Here is an 18074-nt window from a genome sequence, read left to right on the forward strand (position 1 = left end):
TGCACCTAAAGTGCTGTAAGCTGCAGGGCTACGGACCGGGTGCTGGAAGGTGGGATTAGAATGGGCACCTGGTTGTTCTTTGAGCTGGCGCAGACACGATGGGCCGAATGGCCCCCTTCTGTGCTGTATCTTTTCTATGGATCTTGCCCACTCGTTTAACTTCTCTATATCCCTTTGTCGACTCTGTGCGTCCTCCTTTCAGCTTACTTTCCCACTTAGCTTTGTATCATCAGCAAACTTGGAAACATTACACCTAGTCCCGTCTTTTAAGTCTTAAGGGGCCGAATGGCTTACTCCTGCTCCTATCTCTTATGGTCTAAGTCATTAATATAGAATATAAATAGCTGAGGCCCAAGCACTGATCCTTCCGGCACCCCACTAGTTACAGCCTGCCAACCTGAAAATTACCCGTTTATTCCTGCTGTTTTCTGTCCTTTAACCAATCCTCTATCTGTGCTAATATATTACCCCAACCCCATGAGCCCTTGTGTAACAGTCTTTTATGTGGCCCCCTATCGAATGCCTTATGAAAATCCAAATATATTGCATCTATTGGTTCCCCTTTATCTACCCTGCTAGTTACATCCTCAAAAAACTGTAATAGTTTTGTCAAACACAATTTCCCTTTCATAAAACCATGTTCACTCTGCTTAATCATATTATGATGTTCTAAGTGCCCTGTTATCACTTCCTTATTAATGGATTCTGGCATTTTCCCGACGACTGATATCAGGCTAACTGGCCTGTAGTTCCCTGATTTCTTTCTTCCTCCTTTCTTGAATAGCAGGGTTACATTTGCTACCTTCCAATCCACTGGGACCGTTCTAGAATCTAAGGAATTCTGGAAGATCAAAACCAATGGATCCACTATCTCTGCAGCCACCTCTTTTAGAACCCTAGGATGTAGCCCATCAGGTCCAGGGGATTTGTTGGCTTTAATTTCTGCAGCACTTTTTTCTTTACTAATCTTAATTACTTTTAAGTTCCTCACTGTCATTAGCCCCTTGGTTCCCCACTATTTTTGGTATGTTTTTTGAGTCTTAGAATCATAGAAAGGTTACAGCACGGAAGGAGGCCATTCAGCCCATCGAGTCCGTGCCAGCTCTATGCATGAGCAATCCACCTAGTCCCGCTGCCCCGCCCTATCCTTGTAGCCCTGCACGTTTTTTCATTTCAAGTACTTATCCAGTTCCCTTTTGAAGGCCATGATTGAATCTGCCTCCATCACTCCCTTGGGCAGTGCATTCCAGATCCTAACCACTCGCAGTGTTTATTAAAAAAAAGCAAAATTTTTCCTCATATCACCTTTTGGTTCTTTTGCCAATCACCTTAAACCTATGCTCTCTGGCTCTTGACCCTTTTGCCAATGGGAACAGTTTATCTCTATCCACTCTGTCTAGACCCTTCATGATTTTGAATACCTCTGTCAAACCTCCTCTCAACCGTCTCTGTTCCAAGAAGAACAATCCCAGCCTCTCCAGTCTATCCACGTAATTTAAATCCCTCATCCCTGGACTTATTCTAGTAAATCTCCTCTGCACCCTCTCTAAGGCTTTCACATCCTTCCAAAATTGCGGTGCCCAGAACTGGACACAATACTCCAGTTGTGGCCGAACCAGTGTTTTTTTGAAGGTTCATCATGACTTCTACTGTGAAGACAAACATATTTTGCATCTAACGTCTCTGCCATTTCCTTATTCCCTAATATAATTTCTCCTGTCTCAGCCTCTAAGGGACCCACGTTTACTTTCTCTACTCTCTTCCTTTTTACATACTTGTAGAAGCTCTTACAATGTTTTTATATTTCTTGCTAGTTTACTGTCATTCTATTTTCTCCCTTTTTATCAATTTTTTGGTCCACTATCACCTTCTCTGGGTGACTAGGAATAGGTAATAATTGCAGCCTTGCCAGTGTCACCTACATCCTGTTAACAAATGAAAATAAGGCATGTCACACATCACTGAAATTCCTTGGTGATAGGGTGCTGCAGGTGGCTAAACCCATCATGGTCGCATTCAAGATAGACAAACTACTGGCTTCAGGGACGATAAAATAATCCCAATTGAGCTTCTCTCAAGGGAACAGATATGTGCAAGTGATTTGTTGCAATGCAATATCTCAATTTTCACCACACAGTGCAACTTTCCCTGTGATTTTTTTTGACAACTTTTGCCACATTACATTCCTTTCTGTAGTTATAGTTCCTGTGCAGGGGTATTGCTTTCCTACATTCGTATTACTTTGGTATGCTCTTATAATGTGTGGAGGATGCAGAATAAAGATATCGATGTGGGGTAGGGTATTTTTCAAATGATGCGCTTCCTGCATACATCATGATCCTATCCATCCTCTCATGCCAGCGGGTTGGTGTTACTTCAATTGGTTTGTTTCGGTTTAAATTCAGGTCAAAGTGAACAGTTTGGATTCCTATGACTTCATATGACCCGAATGTAGATGACCCCATGCAGCACCGATCACCCGCAAAGTCATAACATTTTCATGTGTGAAACAACATGAATACACGCAGCTTATCAAACTGGGTAATACTCCCACCGTGTGAGAAGTGGCATAGTCTCTTTCATTGTTAAAAAGATATATCAGTTAGCTAATTTGTTTTAATTTGGGGGTTAAGTGGAAGATATCCCAATATGTAGCTCTTTGCATAGTTCCCCAAGTGATGAAATGTAAACTAGCAAGAAATATAAAAACGGATTGTAAGAGCTTCTGCAATTATTCTGTTTCCTCCCTTTTTATCAATTTTTTGGTCGTCCTTTGGTTTCTAAAACTCTTCCAATCCTCAGGCTTACTACTCTTGGCAACATTATAGGCCTCTTTTAATCTAATACTATCCTTAACTTCTTCAGTTAGGTACGGGTGGATCACTTTTCCTGTTTAGAAGAATGAGAGGTGACCTCATTGAAACATAAGATTTTGAGGGGGCTTGACAGGGTAGATGTTGAGAGGTTGTTTCCCCTGGCTGGAGGGCATAGTCACAGGATAAGGGGTCGGGCATTTAAGAATGAGATAAGGAGGAATTTCTTCACTCAGAGGGTCGGGAATATTTGGAATTCTCTACCCCAGAGCACTGTGGATGCTGAGTTGTTGAGTTTATTCAAATGTAAACAATCTTACAACACCAAGTTATAGTCCAACAATTTTATTTGAAAATCACAAGCTTTCGGAGGCTTCCTCCTTCGTCAGGTGACCTGACGAAGGAGGAAGCCTCCGAAAGCTTGTGATTTTCAAATAAAATTGTTGGACTATAACTTGGTGTTGTAAGATTGTTTACATTTGTCAACCCCAGTCCATCACCGGCATCTCCACATCACGAGTTTATTCAAGGCTGAGATGGATAGATTTTTGGACTTATGGGGATCGGGCAGGAAAGTGGAGTCGAGGTAGAAGATCAGCCATGATCTGATTGAATGAATGGCGGAGCAGGCTCGAGGGGCGGTATGGCCTACTCCTGCTCTAATTTCTTATGTTCTTATGTGCGAATTGTATAAAACTGGTCTTGGCTAAGGCACATGATGCAGGTGAGAAGTGGGTTATTGCTGTATTCAAGGTTGTGTGGGGGGCTATCTTTTGAGCTACATCTTTCAAGCATTCAACGGACTGTGGAAAAACCTTGTTAGTTGTTAATTCATTGTCCATTGGTACTACAGTACATTTTTTAAAGTTTCTTTGTCCACAGCAAGCATTAGGATTAAATGTGAGAGACTTGCCTTTCGCTGTAGCTTGTTCCATTTATATACAAGAACAAATGTGACTGACCACCTTTGATCAGTGCCAACTGTCCAGGGATGGGCATTTCATTTTTTTAAAAAAAAGGATAGGTATATGTGCAAAATAGTCTGCCATGCTGAGGGGTACAAATTGGGCTTGTTTGCATTTCTGAATGCTTGAGTGGACTGGCTTTTGTGCATGTGGGATTATGACGCACACACCGCTCACAATTTCACACGTGCACAGTTGGATAGATTCATGTATGCAAACAGCCATTTAAAAAAAATAAATTCCAGCATGGAAAACAAGACCTTTAGCTGTCCAGTTTGCAATTTTCTAAAGGGCCACTCCCAAAACTGGCCACCATAGGAGTGTAAAGAGATTAAAAAAAGAAACCTGAGAATACTGGAAATCTGAACTCATAAAAACTCTGGAAATGCTCAACAGTTCACTCATTATCTGAAACAGAAGACCGGTTAACAGCTGAAGTTTTGAGGGAGCATCCCACCCAAACCTCAACGTCAGAACAGAGGCATTCAAGGGTCTCAGAGTAAACATGTTCCCACAAAGATAAAGGTTGGGACTGCCAGATCTAGAGCCCCCTGGATGTCAAGGAGCATACAGGGTAAGATAAGGCAAAAAAGGAAAGCTTATGTCAGATACCGAGAGCTAAATACTGCAGAAAGCTGAGAGGAGTATAGAAAGTGCAGGGGTGAAATTAAAAAGGAAATTAGGAAAGCAGAGAGGGCATGAAAGAATACTGGCAAATAAAATCAAGGAAAATCCAAAGATGTTTTATAAATACATAAAGAGCAAGAGGAATACTAAGGAAAGAGTAGGGCCTATTAGGTTACCTTTCATGTTTCTATGTGTGGAGGTGGAAGATGTGGGTATGGTTCTTGATGAATACTTTGTGTCTGTCTTCAAAAAGGAGAGGGATGATGCAAACATTGTAGTTGAGGAGGAGTGTGAAATATTGGATGGGATAAACATAGTGAAAGAGGAAATATTAAGAGGATTAGGATCTTTTGAAAGTCGATAAATCACCAGGCCTGGGAGAAATGTATCCCAGGCTGTTAAAAGAAGCAAAAATACGAGCGGTTCTGACCATCATTTTCCAGTCCTCCCTGGCTACAGGTGTAGTGCTGGAGAATTGGAGGACTGCTAACGTTGTACCATTATTTAAAAAGGGAGTGAGGGATAGACCCAGTAATTACAGGCCAGTCAGTCTAACCTCGGTGGTGGGCAAATTATTGAAATCAATTCTGAAGACAGGATAAACCGTCACTTAGGATGGCATGGATTAATCAAGGACAGTCGGCATGGATTTGTTAAGGGAAGGTCGTGTCTGACTAACTTGATTGAATTTTTTGAGGAAGTTACAAGGGGGGTTGAGGAGGGAAGTGCATTTGATGTAGTCTACATGGATTTTAGCAAGGCTTTTGACAAGGTCCCACATGGCAGACTGGTCAAAAAAGTACAAACCCATGGGATCCAAGGGAAAGTGGTAAGTTGGATTCAAAATTGGCTCAGTGGCAGGAAGCAAAGGGGAATGGTCGATTGGTGTTGTGACTGAAAGGCTGTTTCCAGTGGGGTTCTACGGGGCTCAGTACTAGGTCCTTTTGCTTTTTATGGTACATATTAATGATTTGGAAGGTAGGGGGCATGATTAAGAAGTTTAGAAATGATACAAAAATTGGCCTTGTGGGTGATGGTGAGGAAGAAAGCTGTAGACTACAGGAAGATATCAATGGACTGGTCAGGTGGGCAGGAAAGTGGCAAATGGAATTCACTCCGGAGAAGTGTGAGGTAATGCATTTGGGGAGGGCAAACAAAGCAAGGGAGTACACAATAAATGGGAGGATACTGAGAAGTGTAGAGGAAGTGAGGCACTTTGGAGTGTATGTCCACAGGTCCCTGAAGGTATCAGGACAGGTAGATAAGGTGGTTAAGAAGGCATGCGGGATACTTTCCTTTTTTAGCCGAGGCATAGAATATAAGAGCAGGGAGGTTATGCTAGAGCTGTACAAAACATTGGTTAGGCCACAGCTTGAGTACTGCGGACAATTCTGGTCACCACATTATAGGAAGAATGTGATTGCACTAGAGAGGATATAGAGGAGATTTACGAGGATGTTGCCAGGACTGGAAAATTTTAGCTATGAGGAAAGATTGGATAGGCTGGGGTTGTTTTCTTTGGAACAGAGGAAACTGAGGGGTGATTTAAATGAGGTGTACAAAATAATGAAGGACCTAGATAGAGTGGATAGGAAGGACCTATTAGAGAGGTCAATAATCAGGGTGCATAGATTTAAAGTGATTGGTGGAAGGATTAGAGGGGAGCTGAGGAAAATTTTTTTCACCCAGAGGGTGTGTGGGTCTGGCACTCACTGCCTGAAAGGGTGGTAGAGGCAGAAACCCTCATCACATTTAAAAAGTACTTGAATATGCACTTGAAGTGCCGTAACCTACAAGGCTACGGACCAAGTGCTGGAAAGTGGGATTAGGCTGGGTGGCTCATTTTTGGCCGGCACGGACATGATGGGCCGAATGTCCTCCTTCTGTGCCGTAAATTTTCTATGATTCTAGTTTCAGACGGTATTTTTCTGTTCTTAGCTGAAGTACGCAGATTAATTAAACTCTGTAGGTAACGTGAAATTTCTGGCAAACTCGTGCTGCTGTGTAGTAATTGGATTTGACACTTTTTTTTCTTTGTCAAAAATAAAGTAGAACATGTTTTTGTTTTATTGCACAGGAAGATTTAGGCTTACCTGAAACTTCATACGAACTATGTTACAATGCTGCCTGCACTTTGATTGGTGAGGGCAAACTGCCTCAGGCTATGAATAAACTTCAGGAAGCTGAAGGTAAATTCATTTTGCATGAAATTAATTGATATGAGGACATACCATATGTTAATAACGTTAGAAATGGCTACAAAAGCCTAACAGAGCACCAAACATAAACGGCAGTTGTTTGAGTTTTGTATTTCTAATCATACTTTTTGTTTTGTTCTAGAACTGTGTCGGCAATCATTTTCAGAAGATACTGTGAGTATTTGAGAGAATAATGGTCTGTTGCCTGACTTCAATAAGTTGTGTAAATTTTATTGGCATTAATCGCATACAGTGAATTGAGTATAGAATTGATTGGACAGAATCTCTCCATAATTGTGCAACAAAAGATAGCAAATCTTTTTTATTCATTCATGGGATGTGGGTGTTGCTGGCAAGGCCTGTATTTATTGCCCATCCTGATTGCCCTTGAGAACGTGGTGGTGAGCCTTGAACCTCTGCCGACCATATGGTGAAGCAACTCCCACAGTACTGTTAGGAAGTTACAGGATTTTGACCCGGCGACTATGAAGGAACGGCCGATACATTTCCAAGTCAGGATAGACTTGAAGGGGAATGTGCAGGTGGTGGTGTTCCCATGTGCATGCTGCCCTTGTCCTTCTAGATAGTAGAGGTTGTGGGTTTGGGAGGTGCTGTCAAAGAAGCCTTGGCAGGTTGCTGCAGTGCATCCTGTGGATGATACACACTGCAGCCACAGTGCGCTGGTGGTGGAGGGAGTGAATATTTAGGGTGGTGGATGGGGTGCCAATCAAGCGGGCTGCTTTGTCCTGGATAGTGTCGAGCTTCTTGAGTGTTGTTGGAGCTGCACTCATCCAGGCAAGTGGAGAGTATTCCATCACACTCCTGACTCGTGCCTTGTAGATGGTGGAAAGGCTTTGGGGAATCAGGAGTGAGTCACTCGCCGCAGAATACCCAGCCTCTGACCTGCTCTTGTAGCCACAGTATTTGCGGCTGGTCCAGTTAAGTTTCTGGTCAATGGTGACCCCCCCACCCCCCCAGGATGTTGGTGGTGGGGGATTCGGCAATGGTAATGCTTTATCAACTCATATCAGTAAACATCTCTCCAGTGACACCTGGGGCATTATTTTGACCCTGAGCTGGGAAGGGGGCGGGGGGGTCAAATACGATTTTGATGTAAGAACGTTTTTTTTTTGTCGGTTTGCCGTCCAACTGGCTGGCCTGATTGACGGTCTGGTCTCAGTTGGACGGGAGAGCAGCCAGGGAGAAGACGTGTTCAGGTACGCCTTTGATTGTATGGATGGGGGACTGGTTGGCAAGGGAGGGCACCGGTGGGCATGGAGGTTATTGGAAGTGGGGGGGGTCAGGATCAGGGGTCTGCGATTGTTTTGCTGGGAAGGGGGGGATCGGGGGCCCATGATTGATTTTGTGAGGGGGGGTCCACTATCATTGGGGGCTCATTGCAGGTAGGCTTGTTGGGCCTGGAGGAAGCACTCCTGCTTCTCCGGGCCCACAAGCTGTGCCGGCACTTACCTGCAGTTTCGGGCCTTCTCACCTCCTCTCAGGAGGCATAAAGAAGGCCTGGGAATCCTGGTCCCCTGGGGTTGAAATTGCAAAATCTGCAAAAGTGGAGGCTTGCAGCCTCCTTGAAAGGTTTTAGCGACCAACCTGCCTCCTGGGAGCGGGTTGGACTCCCACCCCTGTGAAAACCGTGGATTGCATTCCATTTGCTGCTTTTCTGCCCACCTGACCAGTCCATTGATATCTGCCTACAGCTTTCTTCCTCACTATCAACCTTATGGCCAATTTTTGTATCATCTGCAAACTTCTTGATCAAGCCCCCCACATTCAAATCCAAATCATTAATATATACCACAAAAAGCAAGGGACCCAGTACTGAGCCTTGCGGAACCCCACTGAGAACAGCTTTCCAGTTGCAAAAACACCCATCAACCATTACCCTTTGCTTCCTGCCACTGAGCCAATTTTGGATCCAACTTGCCACTTTCCCTTGGATCCCAAGGGCTTTTACTTTTCTGACCAGTCTGCCATGTGGGACCTTGCCAAAAGCCTTGCTAAAATCCATGTAGACTACATCAAATGTGCTACCCTCATCGACCCTCCTTGTTACCTCCTCAAAAAATTCAATCAATTTAGTCAGACATGACCTTCCCTTAACAAATCCATGCTGATTGTCCTTGATTAATCCGTGCCTTTCTAAATGACGATTAATACTGTCCTTCAGAATTGTTTTCTACAATTTGCCCACCACCAAGGTTAGGCCAACTGGTCTGTAATTCCTCAGTCTGTCCCCTTTTTTAAACAAAGGTGCAACATTAGCAGTCCTCCAGCACCGCACCTATAGCCAGGGAGGATTGGAAAATGGTCAGAGCCTCTGCTATTTCCTGCCTTGCTTCTCTTAGCAGCCTGGGATACATTTTATCCGGGCCTGGCGATTTTATCTACAAAGGTAGTGAACCCTTTAATGCTTGTCCTCTCGTATGTCAAGGAGCATACAGGGTAGGATAAGGCAAAGGGAAGCTTATGTCAGATACCGAGAGCTCAATGCTGCAGAAAGCAGAGAGGAATATAGAAAGTGTAGGGGTGAAATTAAAAAGGACATTAGGAAAGCAAAGAGAGGGCATGAAAGAATTTTGGCAAGTAAAATCAAGGAAAACCCAAAGATGTTTTCTAAATACATAAAGAGCAAGAGGATAACTAAGGAAAGAGTAGGGCCTATTAGAGACCAAAAAGGTAACTTGTGTGGAGGCAGAAGATGTGGGTATGTTTCTCAATGAATTCTTTGCGTCTGTCTTCACAAAGGAGGGGGACCATACTGGGATTGTAGTGAAGGAGGAGGAGTGTGAAATATTGGATGGGATAAACATAGTGAGGGAGGAACTATTAAGGGGATTAGCATATTTGAAAGTAGAAAAATCGCCAGGCCCGGATGCAATGTATCCCAGGCTGTTAAGAGAAGCAAGGAAGGAAATAGTGGAGACTCTGACCATCATTTTTCCAATCCTCGCTGGCTACAGGCGTGGTGCTGGAGGACTGCTAATGTTGAAACCTTTTTTAAAAATGAAGGGGATAGACCGAGGAATTACAGACCAGTCGGCCTAACCTTGGTGGTGGGCAAATTATAGAAAACAATTCTGAAGGTTAGTGTTAATCGTCATTTAGAAAGGCATGGATTAATCAAGGACAGTCAGCATAGATTTGTTAAAGAAAGGTCATGTCTGACTAAGTTGATTGAATTTTTTGAGGAGGTAACAAGGAGGGTCGATGAGGGTAGCGCATTTGATGTAGTCTACATGGATTTTGGCAAGGTCCCACGTGGCAGACTAGTCAGAAAAGTACAAGCCCATGGGATCCAAGGGAAAATGGCAAGTTGGATCCAAAATTGGCTCAGTGGTAGGAAGCAAAGGGTAATGGTCGACTGGTGTTTTTGTGACTAGAAGGCTGTTTCCAGTGGAGTTCCGCAGGGCTCAGTACAAGGCCTCTTGCTATTTGTGGTATATATCAATGATTTGGACTTAATCGTGCCCCCTACATTTAAGAAGTTTGCCGATGATACAAAAATTTTCCGTGTGGTTGATAGGAGGAGAGCTGTAGACTGCAGGAAGATATCAATGGATTGGTCAGGTGGGCAGAAAAGTGGCCAATGGAGAAATGTGAGGTAATGCATTTGGGGAGAGCAAACAAGGCAGGGGAATACACAATAAATGGGAGGATCCTGAGAGGCGTAGAGGATCAGAGGGACCTTGGAGTGCATGTCCACAGATCCTTAAAGGTAGCAGGACAGGTAGATAAGGTGGTTAAGAAGGCATACGGGATACTCTCCTTTTATTAGCTGAGGCATAGAATATAAGAGCAGGGAGGTTTTGCTGGAACTGTATAAAACACTAGTTAGGCCCCAGCTTGAGTACTGCGTACAATTCTGGTCACCACATTACAGGAAAGATGTGATTGCACTAGAGAGGGTATTGAGGAGATTTACGAGGATGTTGCCAGGACTGGAGAATTTTAGCTATGAGGAAAGTTTGGATAGGCTGGGGTTGTTTTCTTTGAAACAATGGAAGCTGAGGGGTGATTTAATTGAGGTGCACAAAATTGTGAGGGGCCTAGATAGTGGATAGGAAGGACCTATTTCCCTTCGCAGAGAGGTCAGTAACCGGGGGAGGGGGCATAGATTTAAAGTAATTGGTGGAAGGATTAGAGGGGAGCTGAAGAGAAAATATTTTTCACCTAGAGGGTGGTGGGGGTCTGGAACTCACTGCCTGGAAGGGTGGTAGAGGCAGAAACACTTATCACGTTTAAAAGGTGCCTGGATGTGCACTTGAAGTGCCGTAACCTACAAGGCTACGGACCAAGTGCTGGAAAGTGGGATTAGATTGGATAGCTCTTTTTCGGCTGGCACAGACACGATGGGCCAAATGGCCTCCTATTCTATAAATTTCTATATGACCCACAGCGTCAGGCGATCCCTCTAAATTCTCTTGTTGGCCTCTGTCTGAATGGCACCAGTTCATCAGGTGAGATTGGAAACTTACCTTTAGGGAAATACAGGGGCAAGCTCACCCCTTGCCACTTCATTACATGATGTTTGCCTCTTATTGCCTTATTTTCTAATTCAGAAATATAATGTTTGTGGTAGCGTTACTTTGAAGCAAATACATTGTTAATGTCAAAAACCTGTAGTTCACCAGTCGCATAGAAAATTGTGGGAGTGTTAGTAGCAATGATATCATAGTATGATACAGCACAGAAGGATGCCATTCAGCCCCTCGTGCCTGTGCTGGCTCTTCGGAGCTATCCAAGTAGACCTACTCCCGTTCTCTTTCCCCATAGCCCTGTGAATTTTTTCCCTTCAAATATTTGTCCAATTCCCTTTTTGGAAGTGGTTATTGATTCTGCTTCCACCACCCTTTCAGGCCGTGCATTCTAGATCATAACAACTCGCTGCATTTTTAAAAAAATGCTTCCTCTTGTCTCCTCTGGTTCTCTTGCCAATCACTTTAAATCTGTGTCCTCTGGTTACCGACCCTTCTGCCACTGGTAACAATTTCTTATTTACTGTATCAAAACTGTTGATGATTTTGAACACCTCTACTAAATCTCCTCTTAACCTTCTCTTCTCTAAAGAGAACAAGCCCAGCTTCTCCTGTCTCTTCACATAACTGAAGTCCCTCATGTCTGGTACCATTCTAATAAATCTCTTCTGCACTCTCTCTAAGGCCATGACATCCTTCCTAAAGTGTGGTGCCCAGAATTGAACACAATACTGCAGTTGAGGCCTAACCAGTGTTTTACAAAGGTTTAGCATAGCTTCCCTGCTTTTGTACTCTGTGCCTCTCTTTATAAAGCCCAGGATCCCATATGCTTTTTTAACAGCCTTCTCAACTTGTTTTGCCACCTTCAAAAAATTGTGTACATACACCCCAGGCCTCTGTGTTCCTGCACCCCCTTTAAAATTGTATCATTTAGTTTATATTGCCTTTCCTCATTCTTGCTACCAAAATGTATCACTTCACATTTCTCTGCATTAAATTTCATCTGCCACGTGTCTGCCCATTTCACCAGTCCATCTATGTCCTCTTGAAGTCTATTACTATCCTCTACATTGTTTACCATCTTTCCGAGTTTCGTGTCATCTGCAGACTTTGAAGTGATTATCTGGACTTGGGTATACAGAGTATTAATATGTTTAATATTTGGTGATATATCAGAAGTTTTAGTAAACATTACATACAGAATGGTTTACATTCAATTTGTTGAAACTACTTTAAAGAGCTTTTACAATTTGCTATATTCTTCCTGATTAATTTGTTGTGATTATTTGCCTAGACTCTGTGTTCTGTAATATCTGTCCAAATGCTGACTTGAGTTTCAAAAGATCCTTTTCTTCCTGAATATTCGTGTTTATAATCTACTTCTGCTGGATATCCTTTGTAGGACATAACCGATGAGGATATTGATGCTGAGCTAGCAATAATTCATGCTCAGATGGCCTATGTCATGCAGCTCCAGGGGCGCACAGATGATGCTTTGCAACTTTACAATCAAGTGATCAAACTGAAGTAAGCAATAAGGAGAGTTGGAGGTCACATATTTAGAACATTGAAACGTATACTTCCGAGTTGGAGTTATGTCTACATTTTATTTCTTTTCTGCAGGCCTTCAGATGTTGGACTCCTTGCTGTAACTGCCAATAACATTATTACCCTCAACAAGGTAAGTTATCAGTCCATGTTCAGATCCAATTTACTGAAAGGTAGGAATGTTGATGCTTAATTACCATCATCAGAATATAGAGACTTGTTGATTTTGGATAGCATTAATTTTTTTTAAAAAATGAAATAAGGACATAATTACTGCTTTTTTACCAATTTACTCCTTGCTGAAGGTATTTCTGTAGACTTTTCCTTGGGCTCCTCCCAATATCTAATTCAAATGGCTGTTCCTTGTAAGTCTACACAGTAAACGTTGGCAGGTTATTCCATTGTAGGAGCATCACAGTCCTAGCCCAAATTTCCAATCACCCAGTCCTATTCGTGCATCAAGACCTTTGGAAGGTTATAACTAATGCAAATATAATCCTGCTATTCAAGAAAGGAGGGAGGGAGAAAACGGGAACTATAGGCCAATTAGCCTGACATCAGTAGTAGGGAAAATGTTAGAATCTATTAAGGACATAGTAACAGGGCACTTAGAAATTAATATGATTAGGCAGAGTCAAAATGGCTTTATGAAAGGGAAATCGTGTTTGACAAATTTTAGTTTTTTGAGGATGTAAATAGCAGGGTAGATAAGGGGAAACCAGTGGATGTTGTATATTTGGATTTTCAAAAGGCATTCGATAAGTTGTTACACAAGATTAGGGCTCATAGGATTGGGGGTAATATATTAGCATGGATTGAGGATTGGTTAACAGACAGAAAACAGAGTAGTTATAAACAGGCCATTTTCAGGTTGACAGGTTGTAACTAGTGGGGTTCCGCAAGAATCAGTGCTTGGGCCTCAGCTATTTACAATCTATATCAAAGACTTGGATGAAGGGACCGAGTGCAATTTATCCAAGTTTGCTGACGATACAAAGCTAGGTGAGAAAGTAAACTGTGAGGAGGACACAGTCTGCAAAGGGATATAGACAGTTTAAGTGAGTGGGCGAGATGGTAGCAGAGTATAACATGGGGAAATGTGACATTATCCACTTTGGTAGGAAGAATAGAAAAGCAGAATAATTTTTTTAAAAGGTGAGAGTAAGAAACGTTGGTATTCAGAAGGATTTAGGTGTCCTTGTACACGAATCACAGAATGTTAACAAGCAGGTACAGCAAGCAATTAGAAAGGCAAATGGTATGTTGGCCTTTATTGCAAGGGGGTTGGAGTATAAAAGTAAGATGGTCTTGCTGCAATTATATAGGACTCTGATGACTCCACGCCTGGAGTACTGTGTACAGTTTTGGTCTCCTTACCTGAGGAAGGATATACTTGTCTTAGAGGGGATGCAACGAAGGTTCACTACGTTGATTCCTGGGATGAGAGGGTTGTCCTATGAGGAGTGATTGAGTAGAATGGGCCTATACTCTTGAATTTAGAAGAATGAGAGGTGATCTCCTTGAAATGTATAAGATTCTGAGGGGGCTTGACAGAGTAGATGCTGAAAGGCTGTTTCCCCTGGCTGGAGAATCTAGAACTAGGAGTCATGGTCCTAAATGGTCGACCCCTTATCTTGAGACTAAGATGAGGAAAAATTTCTTCAGTATGAGGGTTTTGAATCTTTAGAATTCTGTACCCCAGGGGGCTGTGGATGTTCAGTCATTGAATATATTCAAGACTGAGCGCAATTAGATTTTTGGACACTAAGGGAATCAAGGGATATGAGGCTATGGCGGGAAAGTGGAGTTGAGGTCGAAGATCAGCCGTGACCTTATTGAATGGTGGAGCAGGTTCGAGGAGCCGTGTGGCCTACTCCTTCTATGCCTTATGTTGTTATCACCAGTTTTGTCACCTATTTGTTCAACCCTGGGTGAAAAGTTTTTTTTCCCTGTTTACAGCTTCTGTTTATACCAATTCATTCACTAATCTATAGCTTTCTCTTTACATCAGATATTGTATCCTCCTTTTCTGTGGTTAAAGACCAAAGTGCAATTTTAATTTAGCGTTTCCATTTTGCCTTAATCTTCTACTAAGTGTCAGCTTGGATCAGTTGATGTATCTCCTAACTAACTAACGAGGATCTATCCTTGGCCCTTTCCTCTTCCTCCACATGCTGCTCTTTGGTGATATCAAACGTACACATGGAGTCAGGTTCCATGTATACACTGACAACACCCATCTCTACCTCTCCACCACCTCTCTCGGTCCCTCCACTGCCTCTATTGTCAGAATGCTTGTCCAACATCCAGGCCTAGGTGAGCTGCAGTTTCCTCCAGTTAAACATTGGGAAAGCTGAAGCCATCGTCTTTCGGCCCTGCCACAAACTCTGTACACTTGCCACCAATTCCATCTCCCTCCCCGGACACAGTCTGAGGCTGAACCAGACTGTTTGCATCCTAGATGACCCTGAGTTGAGTATCTGACCCCCATATCCTCTCCATCACAAAGACTGCCTACTTCCACCTCCGTAACAATCATGCTCCTTGCTCCTTAAGTAAGGTGCAAATTATATGCATGTTTGCTTGCCTATAGTCACTGATTTGTACTTTCAGGTGATGCTGATTTTATTAGACTTTAATCAAACTGAAGTTATAGAATGTTATGGCACAGAATTCAGCCCATCAACTCTGTGCCAGTGGTTTTCTCCATCTGAGCACTGTGGTCTAATCTCACTCTTCGTAGCCTTTAATATTCCTCTTTTTCAAGACTCTATCTAATTTCCTTTTAAAAAGAATTTATAGATTCTTTCAACAACAATTTGTGACCGAGAATTCCACATTCTAACGATGTAAAGAATTTTTTCTGAATCTCCCTTTTTAAGGGATTTTTTTTAAATTACATTGAAAATGTTTAAATTAGCTTGGTTGGAGTTTCCTGTGTGATCTCTTAGCCCCTTAAAACCTTGCTGTAAATTTGTACTTTCCTAAAAACGGCCAAACATTAAGCAACAAGGAATTACTCCCATTTTAAAATTAGAATGTAAAGAAAATAGGAATTGTGTTCCGCATTAACATGTTTGAGCTGCTTTGTGAACATTGGTCTCTAGTTTGGACTGCCTTCTTTGTGTCCATTTCTTCCTCTTGTGGCACTACCCTTCAATAATTTTCACACCTTTTCTATAGTGACGTTAGCAGCGCCGCCTTTTATAGTTTCATGCTTGTAATCCAAGTCTGAAATTGTTTCTTGTAGGACCAAAATGTGTTTGATTCAAAGAAGAAAGTAAAACTGACCAATACAGAAGGGGTGGAACATAAACTCACCCAGAAACAACTGCAAGCCGTAGAATTCAACAAGGCTTTGTTAGCCATGCATACAAATCAGGTAACGTGAAAATCTAATGCTTTATAAATCTCTTCCGCACCCACCCCCCTCAACTGCCTATTAACATGTGTGCCACGGTAACAACTTAGGCATGTATATTTTTGAAAAATTATTTTTACTATTTGTCCACATTGCAAACTATAGAAATGTTTGGTAAGCTGTTGGTAAAACTGTGATTGTTACGTAATGCTTATAGACTCTTGTAGCACAATGTCAAAGTGTAAGTAAAAAGCTTGTTGTGCTCAGGATGGGTTCTCCACAGCATGTAGATTCAACTTTATTGTTGGTGGGAAATAAAATCAGCGACCGTTTTATCTTTTAGCTCTTGTTGTAATGATTACTCAACTGGGTTGTTTAAAGAATAGTAAAAGCTGGCAATTTTTAAAGTTAAAATTAAAAGGAAAGAATATTTTTAAGTGGAAGTGGTCATTTATTTAACCAACGACCAGCATCTAGGAGAAATCTGCTGGATTTGTACCTATTGTGTAGGTTGGATATGTTTTCACTGCCAGATACACAATAGCTGTTGTGGGAATAAAAATGGTACGATTTGGCCTACATCAAGGAACGTGGCATGGAAAGCACATCAAAGTACAACTGCAAGTAGTTGCAAATATTCTTTTGTGTATTTTAAGGTCATTCATAAGTCACCATTTTTGGTGCTTGTGGTTTATGGGGTTTTCAGCTGTCTGAACACACACATTGTTGTAAAAATATTTTGAGCCAAACTCTCAAACAGTTTCAAATCTGTAACCTTGTGAAGACTTGCATTGTGCAAATCATTACATCAAAACTAAAAATTCACTGATCTCTGCCTGACAACAAACACTAGTGACCACTGAATTATAGTCAACAATCCAAACTCCAACTCTTGTGCTTTTTCACCTCAAGTTTTGTGTAATTAAGGATCATGAGTCAGTTTCTGTTGCCAATAAATATAAAGACCTGTACTTTTTTCAGGTTTTATTTTTAAGGGAAGAAAATCAGTGGCAAAAATTGGAGCCCAAAAAGTCTTGATAAAATGTAAACTGATTTTTCCTAATTTAACTTTTTTTTTGACCATTTCTAAAACTGAAGAAAACAGGCAAGAGACTTAAAAAGGGTACGTACAAGCTACACCACTTCCATAGGGCACAGCATTGGGCTCTTACTTAACCCCACTTGAAGTAGAATAGAAGCTCCTATACTAGATTTTCCAGTTTCCTGCTGCCAGTTTCGTGGCAAATCGAGAGAGGATGGGGCCATAAACTCCCTCAGACGTGCTGCATAGTGTCCCTGCCTCCCCTCCTCGATCCCTGTGCTGCTGGAGGCCACAGACAATCTTTCACTCCAGTTTTGGTAGAATTCCCTGCCACAGGGCGAGGAGTCTTTTCAATGTGTTAATGACCCTGGGGCAGAAATTTGGCCGTGGTTGGGGCAGGCATCTCTGGGTGCCAATTGGTAAATCTAGGCTCCTATATTTATTGCTGTGGCTCTGGTAACTTAATAGCCACTATGATGGTGAGATAATAGATAGTTGGAGATAATGCAGAGGGTAACAATTGCAAGCTTGCTTTTAACAGTAGACTTTGACTGAAGTTCTTTGGGGACTATCAATGCGGTAACTGTGTCGGTGCACTGCTGTCCTTTCTACATACATACATGCCTAACTGGGACTGTAAGACTGATGTTTGTAATAAAAAGAATATAGTCCTTGCTGCAGTACCTCCAAATGCTGGAAGCCTCTGTCCTCTATTACCCGTCCTTTACATAAAGGAAGATCCAGGTCCCCTTAAGAAAATATCCAAATTGCAGTCGTCTATTTTCCTGCTGATAGTACAGAACCTAGAGTGCATACTGATACATGGATGCAATACACACACTATCTGTGGACTTGATCTTTGGTCAGAGAACAGTGGGAAATTTCCAGGTTTTCCTCATTTGGGAGAAAATTGTTTTTTTACTGATTCGTCACCAAAACAAAATCCAGGAACTGATTTTAACAATGCCAGTGTGTGATGTGCTGACAGCTATGAACTGATAATCGCTCAATCAAGTTGTACAATTATGAA

General features: G+C 42.2%; 1 protein-coding gene across 1 annotated transcript in view; it reads left to right on the forward strand.

Moving 5' to 3' along the window:
- srp72 (signal recognition particle 72) overlaps positions 1–18074 on the forward strand; it is a 73475-nt gene that overhangs the window by 20946 nt on the left and 34455 nt on the right. Inside the window, exons 5-9 of the mRNA XM_067994965.1 lie at positions 6483–6594; positions 6746–6777; positions 12496–12620; positions 12717–12774; positions 15892–16023. Coding sequence (XP_067851066.1) covers positions 6483–6594; positions 6746–6777; positions 12496–12620; positions 12717–12774; positions 15892–16023 — 459 coding nt within the window. The remainder of the gene's footprint in view (positions 1–6482; positions 6595–6745; positions 6778–12495; positions 12621–12716; positions 12775–15891; positions 16024–18074) is intronic.

Source organism: Heptranchias perlo, chromosome 1, assembly GCF_035084215.1.
Source record: "Heptranchias perlo isolate sHepPer1 chromosome 1, sHepPer1.hap1, whole genome shotgun sequence".
Taxonomy (NCBI): domain Eukaryota; kingdom Metazoa; phylum Chordata; class Chondrichthyes; order Hexanchiformes; family Hexanchidae; genus Heptranchias; species Heptranchias perlo.